This window comes from Eurytemora carolleeae, unplaced genomic scaffold (assembly GCF_000591075.1).
Source record: "Eurytemora carolleeae unplaced genomic scaffold, Eaff_2.0 scaffold351, whole genome shotgun sequence".
NCBI lineage: Eukaryota > Metazoa > Arthropoda > Copepoda > Calanoida > Temoridae > Eurytemora > Eurytemora carolleeae.
In genome coordinates this window covers 207,987-223,551 of record NW_019396258.1, presented here as the reverse complement: position 1 = coordinate 223,551, position 15,565 = coordinate 207,987, and the positions used below count along the sequence as shown (strand labels likewise).

Sequence of the window (15,565 nt, the reverse complement as noted above, 5' to 3'; positions counted from 1 at the left end):
GGTTTACTTTAATTCAGAAGTATCAGTTTACTCTGAACCAGAAATATTAGGGTTTACTCTGAACCCGAAATATCAGGGGTAACTCTGAACCCGCAATATTAGGGTTTAATCTGAACCCGAAATATAAAAGTTATTTTGAACCCAACATATAAGGGTTACTCTGAACCCGAAATATCAGGGTTTACTCTGAACCCTCTGCTGCAGGGTTGAAGCTGGATCTCTGGATATCCTGAACCGGCCTCAACTCCGCCAACAGTTGGTTGTGAGCTACCGGAGACCTAGTACGGATACCCGGAGCAGGTTTACTCCGGAGAAACTAGAACTCTGAACCTGAATAGAACTCAAACTAATAATCACAGATAATTCATCGGCACGTTCGTTACTTATTTATTATTAGTCACTCAGTTAGTTTACACATTACTAGTGCATGATGAGGAGAAAATATCCTGTTTCACTCCTATAAACGTGAACCCTGCAGGATACATACTTTACTTCGATTAACCTGAACCTGTATGATATATCCTGGTTTACTCCGATAAACGTGAGCCCTGCTGGATATATGTTTTACTCCGATTAACCTGAACTTGCAGGATATATCCTGGTTTACTCCGATTAACTTGAACCTGCAGGATATATCCTGGTTTACTCCGATAAACGTGAGCCCTGCTGGATATATGTTTTACTCCGATTAACCAGAACCCTGCAGGATATATCCTGGTTTACTCCGATTAACTTGAACCTGCAGGATATATCCTGGTTTACTCCGATAAACCTGAACCCTGCAGGATGAAAGAGGAATTGATCTGCTCAAGTTTAGCTCTAGTAGTGTATATTGGCACTATACATCATCAGTTTGTTTACGATGACAGGTATTAACATCACAACATTCAGCAACTTTATATTATCTCACTCCTAAGATAAATTATCAAATGTTAAAATCAGAATATTTTTCATCTTTTTGAAAAGCGGTTTTTGTTAATCTTTCTTTTCTTATCATATTGGAACATCATAAATGAGTTATTTACAAAACATTACACAATTTAATGGGACTCAGGGACCAGATTTAATGGAGTCAGGGACCAGATTTAATGGGAGTCAGGGACCAGATTTAATGGAGTCAGGGACCAGATATAATGGAGTCAGGGACCAGATTTAATGGAGTCATGGACCAGATTTAATGAACTGTGAGACATTGTTGAACCACTTTTTTCCGCTGGGTCAAGCTTTAGAGAAGTGGTTCATCTATGTCTAAGCGGTTCAACTGTGTCTAAGCGGTTCAACTATGCCCAAGCGGTTCAACTATGTCTCGCTATTTATTAAATCTTGTCCCAAATCTATGAATTCTAAAACTTTCCTTATTTATTGTGTACTCTACTGTTTACTGTAAAATAAAGATAAAAATGCAACAGATAGATATATTTTTACATAAAATCCTATCTATTCAACTTGATTTAGATTAGACTTAATTCTTTGGGTTTAGAGAAGGTTTAAATGATAATATTTCTCAAAATATGAGATTTTGGAAACAATTCACTCTAATCTTTTCTCCAATCCCCATTTATAAAATAAATGGTTATAAAACCGGACTATAAAAGGGATTATTTCGTCCAACATAAAATCCACGAAAATATCTAGAAATATTTCGGAATGTTTTTATCAATATTTAATGGTACGCTTCGGAGCTGTTAATTGATCAAATGTTTACAATCAATTTTTATAAACTCATATTGGGGTTTGATTCTTGATTGATAGATATATTAACGGGTAAAAACTATGGCCGGAAACGGCATCAAATGTTGAAAATATATTTTAATTATTTAGAAAGTTTGGTCTACAAAAACTTTTCAAAATATATTTTTTTAAAGGACATTTTGTATGACAGTGGAATGGAAGAGCACTATAAGAGCACTAACCCTGAACATTTCTATAATTTGAACATTTTATGATTTAGACCGTGTTTCTTTTCATCTCAAGAAAAACGCTACACTCATAAAACGCTACCTCATAAAACACTACCTCATAAAACGCTACGTCATAAAACGCTACGTCATAAAACGTTACCTTATAAAACGCTACCTCATAAAACGCTACCTCATAAAACGCTACCTCATGAAACACTAACTCATAAAACGCTTCACTCATAAAATGCATTTAAAATTACATTTCATTCCTATGTATGTATTTCTAAATTATATTGATAATAGCTTGACGTATATTTGTTCGATTAGTAGAACTTTGATACATATCATTAACATATAGAGAGTAGTAAACCTATTAGGATAATGGGTATAATTACCGTTATTAGAGAATATTATCAATTAAACAAACCATCATTACTTGGTACACAGCTCTACACAAATCAATATATGTAAGTAGTACTAAGTATAAACCTAACCACTACTAGAAAAAGAAAAACATGAAAGGGGGGGGGGAAATTACAAAAAAGTTAAAGTAGCAAGAAGGAGAGAAGTGGAGAGAAAAAACGGATTTTAGAGGACGGAGGGTTGAAAGGGATCGAAAAAAATGGGAAGTGAGGAGGAAAAAAACAAAAGGGAAGTATTGTTGTCAGATAAAGGAGAGAAGGAAGTGAAATGAAAGGTTCAAGAGAAAGAGAGAGAAGTGAGGGATTGAAGAGAAAGAAAAGAAGTAAGGAACTGATGAGAATGAGAGTGAAGCAAGGGTTGAAGAACAGGAGAGGAAAGTGAGGAATTAAAGAAAATGAAGAGAAGTTAGGGACTGACAAGGAGTGGGAAGTAAGATTTTGAAGAAAAGAAGAGAGGGATTGGAGAGAAGGAGAGGTAAGTGAGAAATTGGAGAAAAGGAGAGGTAAGTGAGAAATTGGAGAAAAGGAGAGGTAAGTGAGAAATTGGAGAAAAGGAGAGGGAAGTGACAATGAGGGATTGAAGAGAAGGAAAGGGAAATGAAAGTGAGGGATTGAAGAGAAGGAAAGGGAAGTGTCAGTGAAGGATTGAAGAGAAGGAAAGGGAAATGACAGTGAGGGATTGAAGAGAAGGAACAGGAAGTGTCAGTGAGGGATTGAAGAGAAGGAAAGGGAAGTGACAGTGATTGATTGAAGAGAAGGAAAGGGGAAATGTGGTTATTTACTGCGGAAGGGAAAGGAATAAAAGGGGTTGAAGAGAAGGGGGATGGGATATTTACGAGGTAAATATATTATACGCACAATGGCACACCCCAAACAAAAGGTATGAACAAACAATAAAATTCCTAATATGATATATTTCTAAAAATAACATGTTTTATCAAAATTATTCAGAAATATTGATTTTTTTCTTTTTCCTGTAAAATATCACTTCTAAAACGAGACGAGGTGGGGGATTTTAAATAAAAACTATGCCTTAATCAATTAATCAATGATATAATCGATTTTTTCATATTTTTAGGACACATATCTCAGTACAAAAATCCCACACATTTCACCCCCTCTCCTCCCCCCGAAATGCGTTTTTGTTTTAAACTTTCAAAATAAAATTAGAACTAAAAGAGTTTAAAGAAAGAAAGGATTAAAGTTTTATCTTTGTCCTAGGGGCTTATAGTGGATTAATTTCAAAAGAATCGATTACTTTAAAGGGATCGTAAGCGTAATTTCAAATGACCCTCCATGCAAAGATGACAATGCCCTAAATCCAACGGTACTCTTGAAGCCTTTATCTGATTAGTAATGTAATTCTGATTTAAAAATTATGAACAGTGATATATAATTCATGCTTAGAAGATCAGACAAGGCTTTTAAGGGAACCGTTGATAATAGGCATTGTCATCTTTGCATGTAGAGTCATTTGAAATTACGCTTACAGTCCCTTTAATTGTATTGCTTAATAAATTAGATATGACATTGGCATACGCCAGAGAATCCAATTGAGATTAATAAAACTATGGAATACAAAAACGACATTTAAGCATTTTGCAGTCATATATGTATTTTGTGTGGTTATAAAGTGAATTATAGTTTTACCAGTCAAATTATTAAGGTAAATTGGTACACTGCACTGGGGTTCATGAGATTCATAGGACTGTTTAAAAATCAAAACGGGGGTTAACAGTCGTCTTCCTATTTTACGGTTTCATGGGTCTCACTGTAACCATTTCGTAGATTTAAACAAAAGAGATTATTTTTCAATGCAAAAATTGTTTCTTAGCCAAACTAGTTTTTAAAATATATTTATATAAAGTAGTAAAGTGTGTTAGGATGTTTGTATGTCTGGTAATAGAAATACCATGGCCGATTTGCCTCAAACTTTGATTGGTGAGTTCGGTAGAACCACGGGAATGTTCTGAGCTTGGTCAAAACAGTATAAGTGGTGTAGGTTGATTTTTATTGAAAAAGGCGTTAATTCTAGTTCCCAATCCTGAATTTTGTAAAAATGTTGAAATATGGAGTTCTATGAGCTCTTCTATCTATCTAACAGTTTATACCTATCATCACTCTATACATGTATGCAGCATATTGAGTTATATGATACCAATATCTCTAGTTTCCTTTTTTATAGCTTTATAAATATCAAGTTAAACTCTATTATTCATATATATTTATTCAACTACAAACCATGAGATATTACAAATAAGCAATCACAATTTTCTATGCAGTTTAATTTTTTAAATTTTTTTTTAAATCAACTGATATTGATAAGCTTTGAATTCCTTATTAAGCAACCAAGCAAGTTTGCTTAATTCACTCTGGGGTGCATAAGATGAAAAAGATATGAGGAGGCAAATTCGTACTAGTATATCAGCATAAAATTAGTTTTTTTACTTCTATTAAAATTAGAGTGATTTATAGACAGTTTAAGAGTTTAGATCTTTCTCTGTTTATTAATCAGTAAATACTAGATAGGTTCATATGTATTATTGGAATTGAATGCTGACATTTAAGATTTCATTTATGTTGTACATTTATAAAGAGCTGTGTTTAGCTACAAACCAAGCTGTAGTTTCCTACTGCAAATGCATGGTAACATCAATAAAGTGGGGGTTATATGGAAAAACTTACGATTTAGCTTTTCTTTAAAAACTCACTGGTTCCGATTTTTTATTATTTTTTATTAAATTTTTGTCAAATATTGATCTTTTTTTCGAAAAATTCCAAGGATTCTTGAGATTTCTTGTTAGCTATGTTTTTGTTAAACATTTCAAAAAATACGTATTTTACAAAATTTAATTTTTCTATTTTTATTTATCCTTTGCATCATTATCTTGACATCTTCTAACTCTGATATTAAAAGGTTGTTTGTCACCGTCTTTTATAAAAATATAAATAAATTTATATCTTTCAGAAAAGCAGTTCTCTCCAACCCGAGTGTGGTGGGACGAAATTCCATCTCCGCATTCACCTCTGACTACTGGGGCGTACCTCTCTCCCATCCTGGATCCCATAAATCCTACCGTCCCCTCACCACCCTTAGCTTCAGGTTGGACTGGATACTAAACCCAGCTCCGACTCAGTTCCATCTGACCAACCTTCTCCTCCATGCTGCTGCTACTCTATTCTACGTGAGGTTCTGTAAGCTCTGGGTGTCCCCTGAGACAGGACTCATCGCAGGACTGATATTCGCAGTTCATCCGGTTCATACCGAGGCAGTTGCCGGAGTGGTTGGGAGAGCGGATGTACTCTCATGCATCCTTTTCCTCTCCTGTCTTATTACTCACACAAAGGACGGGTTCAGTTGGAAAACTTCTCTCCTGGCTCTCCTCTCCATGCTAGCGAAGGAGCAGGGGGTGACTGTGCTCATAGTGTGCGCAGTTATAGATCTTCTCTCCTCACAAGGAGTTCATCAAGTGAGAAAATCTTTAGTGAAACTGTTTCTAACCTTTATAAGTTTGCTCTGTCTAAGATCAATAGCCCTGGACGGAAATCTTCCTTCCTTCTCTAAAAGTGATAACCCTGCCTCCCACTGTGAATTCATTCAGACCAGAACTCTTACATTCCTCCTTCTTCCAGCACTTAACTTTCAGCTCCTGTTTTTACCCAGTACCCTGAGCTACGACTGGTCCATGGAATCTATCCCTTTGGTTTCTTCTATCCTAGATATCAGAAATATCATATCAACAGTGTTTTACTCTCTTCTATTTTGTTTCATATCTAGAGTGGTTTTCAATTTTTATCCCAGAATTGTTGGGATCTTGAAGAAGACTGGTTCTAATACCGGAGAGAGCTCTTGTTTATCAAAACCAGGAGAAGAAAGTAGAAGAAAGATTGACACTATTCAAGTAATGGCGTTGTCCTTATCCTTGCTAATCCTACCGTTTCTACCAGCAACAAATCTTTTCTTTTATGTGGGGTTCGTCCTAGCGGAGAGAGTTCTATATATACCTTCACTAGGATACTGTCTACTACTGGCAATCTCCCTGGAGAACCTTTCCAGGTTCAACCGAAGATGCGTGAGATTTGGCACCCTAATTATGCTCGGATTTTTTACCCTAAAAACTTTGTCTCGGAACCAAGACTGGAGAAATGAAGAAAGTTTGTTCTCCTCCGGGATATCGATAAACCCTGCTAAATCCTGGAGCAACTACGGGAATATCCTGGACGGAGCAGGAAACCAGGCCGGAGCAGAGCTAGCTTTTAAACAAGCTCTGATACACCGGAACAACATGGCGGATACACATTACAACCTGGGAACCCTGCTACAGAACCAGGGACGGATACAGGAATCTATTCCCTGCTACAAGGCCGCGATCAGGTTCCGACCTAAGCTCGGAGTAGCGTATTTAAATCTAGGTGTAGCCTTGTCCGACCTGGGTCGGAAATCTGAAGCAATGAATATTCTGGAAAAGTGTTCTAAAGTTGACGATAATGGGTTGAAAGATCCCAAGGAGAATGTAAATGCTCGGATATCCTCTATGTTTCATCTGGGGAAACTATTACTAGAATCTAAAGATATTAAGGGAGCAATATCCGTCCTGGAGAGAGCGGTAAACCAGAGCCGGGGGGAGACAGGGAACCCGAACCTAGAGAAGATCTTCAACCTGCTAGGGGAGTGCTACCAGGAGTCAGGAAACCCGCTGGAAGCAGAGCACTGGTATTCACAATCCTTGATCACGAATCCGAAACATATCCCAGCACATCTAACCCTTGCTAAGATGTTGGCCAAGAATGTACGTTAAGTATAGCTTATGATGTTTAAATGTTTGAAAAGGAATTGATTACTCGCGTTCAACTCTAATTTTGATATATGTTTGATATATTAGGTTACAAAAGATAAAAGGATTAGAAAATTATAATTTATGGAGAGTAGTCTGTTTCTTAAAGGGAATGGTGACATAATTTTCAGCAACCCAATTTTGTGAGATTTACCCCGATTAAAAAAAGTACCGTTTACACCGTTATCTACGTAATAATGTGGGACTCATCTTCATTTTTCTACATTTTTTGTCATTTTCTCCTTTCTTCTAAATAACAGGTGCATAATTTCGTAAGTGTGCCATGAAAATAGCGGTATCTTTCACACTTTTCCTAAGATAAAGCTTTTCAGGGTATTTTCGGGATCGACAAAAAAACAAGCCTTAAACTTTCAAATGATAAAAAATTTAAATGTTTAATGTTTATTGCTTGACTTTAAATTGTATTTTTAAAAGAACCGAAGATTAAATAGAATATTGAAGAGAGTCGACTTCAGTCTAGTTTTCAAAATTTATGCAAATCTTCTCCTGAACTCTTTTATTAATGCAAATGAATGCAAAATTCAAAAATTTCTCTTTTGTTGCAGGTTTCTCGGGAGCAGGACGCAGAGAGCTGGTTTCTCCGAGCCAGAGATATATCTCCATCCAACCCTGCTGTATATGCTCACTATGGACTCTTCCTGCTGGATAAACAGAGGTTTACAGAGGCAGTTTCTAACTTTGTCCTCGCTACTCAATATCAACCTGGAGTTTACGATTATACTTTCAACCTTGCTGTAGCAGCTAGGCTGGCTGGTCAGCTTGACCTCTCTGAGGCTAGTTACAGAGCAGCTGTTCAGCTCAAACCTGGAGATGCTGAACCTCATCTAAACCTGGGAGCCCTTTTGCATCTCCGAGGACGACTGGAGGCTGCTGAGGATGAGTATATCACTGCCTGGAGGATTAAACCTGGAGATGAAACTACTAAAATAAACCTCCAAAGGTTGCATAGTATCATGAGAAAAAAGAACATAAGGGTAAATGATTTCGGAGTCTGAACATATCTAGTCATATGTACAGTGTACATGTTACGCAGTACCCACACTGTACGCAGTGAGCTATTATTGCACACTAATTACAAAGGGACCGAAAATTTGATTAATCTGTTTATCCGAACCACACCTTTATTGTGTTATTTATCAGGTCTATTTAATGCTTAATCAATAGTACAATATTAATTGTGAGCCAACCTGACCTGAAATAATAATTCAAACTTTTAGGGGGTGTGTACAAAGTATTTAAAAGGACTATAGCTAAATTAAGTATCAAGTGGTGTTAATATCATATTTTTGAGAAGAATATTGCATAAAAACCGTCATTCGCAGATTAAAAAAGAATAATTTAAAATTCAGTTTTTATTTTTCAAAACTGGCTTCTACTTTGCTACTTTGCTGCACTTTAAAGGCATGGAATATTTGGGTTCTGTTGAGGACGTTAATTTTTTCAAATTCGTTCATTTTTTGGTGAGCACTCCCTTTAAATCGGAGGTTTCGTGATATCATATATTTTCTATTTTATTTTACTCTTTATCTAGTCAAAAAATGATATTATTTATTTGAATTATCACAACTTTTTATTTTATTTTCTCTCTGAATTAAAACTATTTGAGATCTGAACCTGGCTAAAAGTTTTGAACTCTCATTTGATTAAATTGTCATGAATCTTCCTTCTCAAACTTTATTTTTCTATTATCAAAGGAAATTATCAAAGGGAATTTTATTCAGAATAATTTAAATTCAAATAGGTTCAATGAGATTCTATTTTTCTATTCAAATTCTAGAATTCAAAATTAAACCTGGAGCACGCCAATCAATTCTTACAGGGAATAAAATGATAAAAAATATTCCTGTTTTGAAAATATATTGTACATGGTTTAAAATAAGAAAATCCTGAAAACATATTTTTATCCTCACTCGGGAAAATATTATGTCGATGTTTTTCAAATATTTAGCGATCCCCCCCCCCCTTCATCTATTTTCAATATATTATATATATATCATTAATGTACCCTTTGTACCCTCGTTAAAGAGAATGTAAGTATAATTTTAATTGACCCTCTCCATGGAAAGATGCCAATACCAGATTCACAATGGTACAAAAGCTTTGTCTTATCAAGGATGAATTAGATATCCATGTTTATAATTCAAAAACTAATTATTTTCTATATTTTCTATTGTAATTTCTCTACAAAAGTTACTCACGCATTTCTACTACCTTGAATTGGGTATTGTTATCCTTGCGTGGAGAACCACTTTAAATTATGTTTACAGTCCCTTAGATATTTTTTATCCAAATGTAAGTATATCAAAAGATGGCTGTGTTTATGTAGATGTTTATCAAATAAATTATATAATCAATATTTAAGAAAACAAAACAGATGAAAGATTTGATATATGGAGCATCGCAGATTACAGAGATATGGGAAGATTTTTCGCAGATTTAGAGATTTGATTTTAAAACAAGATATTTCTTTATTGAAAGATTTTCTTTCTGTGGAAAAGAAAGACAACTTTTAGACTCAAAAGTCCAGTCCTATAAACATGAAAGACGACAATTGTGCGCGCAGTGCAGTGTACACAGACCAATAAGCTGATTTTCAAGCTACTGGTGAATTATTTGCTTTATAACAACATAAACTTGAGATTTCTTCTATTTCCACAGATATGTTGCAATTTAAATAGTTTCGTAGATTCAAATATTACTCAGATAGGACATAAGATGCAATTCAAACAGTTTCATAAATTAACAGATTTAAAAGCCAATTGAAATGTAATAGAGAACATTTAGTAAATTCGCTGATTTCTCAGAAAGGACTTGAGTTGCAAACAGAATAGTTTCCTAGATTCATAGAATAACATAAATCGGTCGTGTTACGTTATACTTGAAATTGTTTCTAAGATTCACACATTAACACAGATAGAGCATGGTTTGTCGTTATAAAGATAGTTTCATAGATTTACAGATTATACAGACAATTGAAAAGTCGTAAATGAGATAATTTATTAATCTCATAGACTTCTCAGAAAGGACAAGAGGTGCTGTAAATGAAATATTTTTGAAGATTCACCGATTAACGCAGATAGAACAGGATATGTTGTAATTAAGATAGTTAAGTAAATTTACTGATTACAAAGAACAGACTATGGTTTCCAGATTAAGTTAAAACTTCGTCAGAATGCCTAATTAGAAAAATGCCTAAATAGACCTAGGGAAAATGTTGAAAAAATAAAGGAAGGAGGTCAGATAGGTTCAGAAAAAGGAATAAGGTCTTCGAATAAATGAAGGTTGAGAAAGGTTCAGAAAAAAGAATATGATCAGAATAAATGAAGGTTTAGGCAGGTTTAGAAAAAAGAATAAGGTCTGAATAGAGGAAGGTTTAGGTAGGTTTAGAAAAGGAATAAGATCTGGGATACTTGAAAAGTTAATAAAGGAAGATGTTAAGGAATGACTGGTCTGAAACTGAAGGAAAACTAATAATAAGATGGGCGGAGAGGAACACAGATGTTTCTGATATACTAGATAGATAGATAGGTAGACAGATAGATAGATAGATAGACAGATAGATAGATACTACTAGATCAATGTTTTTATTTACATAGAGATATAGTCCACACAGAAATATGGTATTTGATCAAGTGTTCAGGGTCTCGGAGTAGGACGGATACAAGAATGTTTAGCGTAAGATTAATACAAGAATGTTTAGAGAAGTAAAAATACAAGAATGTTTAGAGAAGTAAAAATACAAGAATGTTTAGAGAAGGAAGACTACAAGAATGTTTAGAGAAGGACCAATACGATAATGTTTAGAGAAGGAAGAATACAAAAATGTTTAGAGTAGCACGGATATAAGAATGGTTGGTGCAGGTTGGATACGAGAATGTGGAGATACAAGAATGTTTGGATGTTTGAAGCAGGTCGGATACAAGAAGGTTTAGAATAGGACTGATACAAGAATGTTTAGAGTAGTACAGACACAAGAAGATTTAGAGAAGGAAGATTACAAGAATATTTAGAGTAGGACGGATATAAGAAGATTTAGAGAAGGAAGATTACAAGAATATTTAGAGTAGGACGGATATAAGAAGATTTAGAGAAGGAAGATTACAAGAATATTTAGAGTAGGACGGATATAAGAATATTAGAGTAGGACGGATACAAGAATATTAGAGTAGGACTATTAAAAGAATATTACGGTAGGACAATTAAAAGTATGTTTTAAGTAGAAAGAATAAAAGAATGATATAGAGTAGGACAGATACAACAATTTTTTAGAGCAAGTCGGATACCAGAATGTTTGGAACAGGTCGGATACGAGAATGTTTAGGGTAGGAGGGATCAATTAATAATTAGAGTAGGACGGATATAAGAATACTTAGAGTAGGGCGGACAGATATCTGAAATCGAGAAGTACGATTGCAAATATTCATTTGTTCTTTGACCAAAAGCTCGTCAAAATTTGTTCAATACTACATTATTTTTAGAATTCTTATTTAAAACTAGAAAAATGAGAATTTATATTATATTGTCTAAATACTAAATAAAAAGGAAAGTACAAAATGTAAAAATATATTTCTCAACTTCATTTATTTGGTTCAAATGTTGTTAATCTGCTTTCGTAATTTTTAGGCATCGAATTAAGTTAATTCTTTACTTTAAAAACAGTATACTTTAACATACAAACATATAATCCTCTTTCGGGGATTTCATCCTTTACAATACAGAATTTATTCATTCGATAGTAGAACAGTGCATCAAATAAAAATTAGATAATTTGATAAAAAAGACCAAAACTGATCCTCATTCAATCTGTCTATTTTTTTACCCATTTTATCCAAATCCAGATATCATTTCTGAACTTGCTTTAAATCAAATTTTTTTCTTGATTTCTAAAAAATGCAGCTTTTTATATGGTATTCCCCCCCTCTCTCTTTTGTTTAAATATACTTGGAAAATTCGTCTCATTGTTTCGGGGTTTAAAGACTTGAATATTTTTGATGTTTTAGATTTTGTAAAGGCTTCAGAAGAATACAAATGAACTGAGCTAGGCTTGTATAAAACATTATTCGAAATTTTGCGAAAAATATCAAACATTTTTAGTGCTTACATATAACATCTCTATAGTGCTGCAGTGTAGTTTTGTTCATGGATCAAATCCTAAATCACAGATTCAAGATACGTTGTTAAACCGTCTCTAGACCTGGCTCAAATTCATTAAATCCGGTCCCTGATTATTTAGAATTCTGTGATAACATTTTATTTCATGCTTGTTGCGTCCATATTGTTTGTTTCTTAGATAATTTTTTTTCGTCCATATTGTTTGTTTCGTCCATATTGTTTGTTTCGTCCATATTGTTTGTTTCGTCCATATTGTTTGTTTCGTCAGTATTGTTTGTTTCGTCGGTACTTTTTGTTTCGTTCATATTGTTTGTTTCTTAGGTATTGCTTGTTTCGTCGGTATTATTTGTTTCGTCAGTTTTGTCTGTTTCTTAGGTATTGTTTGTTTCGTCCATATTGTTTGTTTTGTCGGTATTATTTGTTTCGTCCGCATAATTTGTTCCGTCGGTATTGATTTGTTTGTAACCGCTGCAACCCTAACTGTTCTGCTAGTGGAGTATGGTTTTAGAATATATATTACATCATTTGCAAACCACAATATCTAAACATATAGATCATATACTTGGATACACTTGACTTCAATTCACTATGCTTCACGCCACTTTCCTAGTTTGAAGTTTTCTAACTTACAGCTTACAAGTATGATTTACCGCTTAATTCATTCTGAAAACTGATAAAACTTATTTTTAAATCAAAACTCATATTTTAGATTACATTTAGTGTGATCAGGGAAAACCAAACTTTGTAATTTTGATCAGATGAAGGTATAAAGTGCACCGTTGTAAATCGGGCAAACTTAACTTTATTTTGAGTTCAATCAAAATTACGTCGACAGTAGATTCAGCCAGCTTCATAAAAAGTCTCGTACAATTTTAAGACAGGGTCGACTTTGAAGTGTTGAAACGCCTTGGGCTGTGATTTTACTGCTTTAACTCACTTATGCTTTTCTGTAGCCCTTTACACGTACATTTTAGAACTTTAAAGTATCCGTTGTTAGCTTCGGTTTTTAAAAAGTAATTGGAAAAATTCTCATTAATTTTTGTTTGAGAGCTTGAGACCTTAAAATCACAGTGAGTACCTTCAAGAAAAAGACACAATCAGTAAGACAAAATATGTATATTTATTTCTTTAGATAAACATATATATGTTATAGATATTATATGACATAGTTAATATAGATGTTAGATACTTTCACAAAGGCATTTTCCCAAACGGCAACTTCCCAAGGGTATTTCCCAAGTAGCAACTTCTTAAAAGTGCAATATCACAAGATGCAACTTCCCCAGCCTGTTCTAGCCGCAGCGCTCGGCCACTCTAGCTTTCCCCAGCCGCATCGCTCGGCCACCCTAGCCCTTCCTAGTCTCAGCGCTTGGTCCCCATTGCAGCCTGGGGCGCCTCAGAAGGTCTAACCTAACCATTAGGAAGTTGCCGCTTGGGAAATTGCACATTTGGGAAGTTGCCACTTTGGAAATTGTCACTTGGGAAGTTGCCCTTTTGAAAATGCCTTTGGGAAAGAACACCCATAGATATATGGATGATGATGTGATATATTTGCAGCTGATTTTCTAGATATTGATAAATCTATATAAAATCCTTCAGCCCGTCAAACTAATCCTTTTCCATTATAATATAGACGTTTTCATTCATCTTGTTAAACATCCCTCTTTACATTATTTAATATTTTCCATTATAATAAATTTAATACTATTATTTTTCATTATAATATATATTTAATACTATTATTTTTCATTATAATATATTGTATATATAATGCAATCTCAATAGTGTTATAAACACCACAATACACAACACCATCATATCTACATATAAAATATACATCTTGTATATATAATGCAATCCCAATAGTGTTATAAACACCACACTACACAACACCATAATATCTACATATAAAATATACATCTTGTATATATAATGCAATCCCAATAGTGTTATAAACACCACAATACACAACACCGTAATATCTACATATAAAATATACATCTTGTGTATATATATCGCAGATCTGCTAAATATATATTTTACATATATTGCTATTTCGTACTTTTATGTTCGGCTATGTATTTTGAATATTTAAGTAAATAAAGTAAATATTACTGAAAATATAGCCAAGATGCACTTCGGCCGCACAAACCGTAACACTTAGAGAGATTGCAGAGACAGGGTTACCCTCAAAGGAGGAGACATTAGAGACGACTGTACGGAATTTATACTGTCTGTTTTCTTATATTAATGATTCCCTGCAACTTTAAACTTCTTTATTTCTTTTCCATATCATTACATAAGCCAATTAAAGCCAACATTCAAGAATACCTAACGCAAACTTTGAATCGTCATATTGGAAGATTTTAATGTTGTCTTTACAGTAGTATCCCTGTAGGATAGATAAGTTGTCCCGTATAACCGTTAAGACACAGAAAGTTGTTTTCTCTTGAGCATTGGATGGTTTTTGAAATTCCACGGTCAACGCCAGGTACTTTTTCCAGTGTGTTATATATATATATATATATATATATGAAGGTTACTCCTAAACATGCATACCCTCTCCGTGATTAGAATATAACTGTACAATGTACAATGTACATGGTGTAATTAAAATTGAGGCAACAAAATAGATATTGAAAATTGACAAAGGAATTGAGTTTTTGCCACAAACTCAAATCTTCTGATCCCAATATCTTTGCAACCTGATGGTGCAAACCTTTGATATTTCAAACTTAGATTATTTTATCTTTAAGTACTAATAGTTTGAAATATCTAAGGTCTATGACATTGGGTTACAAAGATATAGAGATTAGAAAATCAGAGTTTGTGGCAAAAACTCAACTCCTTTCTTGACATCTCCATCAATTTAAAAAAATGCATACATATGAGAAAAAAGGATTCAATTGGATATCAGGATTAAGAAAATGATGAGTGCTTTTCAATACTTTTTCAGTTCTTTTTAATTTTCAGTTAAATAAAAAATAAAATATTGAAAACCCAAAAGCAAACTCTTTAAAAAAATACATTTAAGGCCGGCTCTTTTCATTCAAGTTTGAAAGCTATTCTATTCTTGTACATGTATTATAGTACTATCAACATGGTCTTAAATATTATTTTATCATTTTACTAACATAATTTCTTCTACGGCTGCCACGGTTTGACAGAAAATTATCATTATTCATATGATATTTTATTCCCCCAATTCCTTTCCTTCACTATAGCTATTCTAATTCTCATCCACCCTCCTCCCAACCATTCTACCCCCCCCCCC

General features: G+C 34.0%; 1 protein-coding gene across 1 annotated transcript; it reads left to right on the top strand.

Annotated features, from left to right (window-relative positions):
• Window positions 1-270: 270 nt before the first annotated feature.
• LOC111699524 (transmembrane and TPR repeat-containing protein 2) lies at window positions 271-8,688 on the top strand. The gene is made up of 3 exons (XM_023470217.1): window positions 271-869; window positions 5,292-7,113; window positions 7,725-8,688. Exons 1-3 carry the CDS (start codon window positions 787-789, stop codon window positions 8,172-8,174), a joined length of 2,355 nt encoding a protein of 784 aa, XP_023325985.1. The 5' UTR covers window positions 271-786; the 3' UTR covers window positions 8,175-8,688.
• The last annotated feature ends 6,877 nt before the right edge of the window (window positions 8,689-15,565 follow it).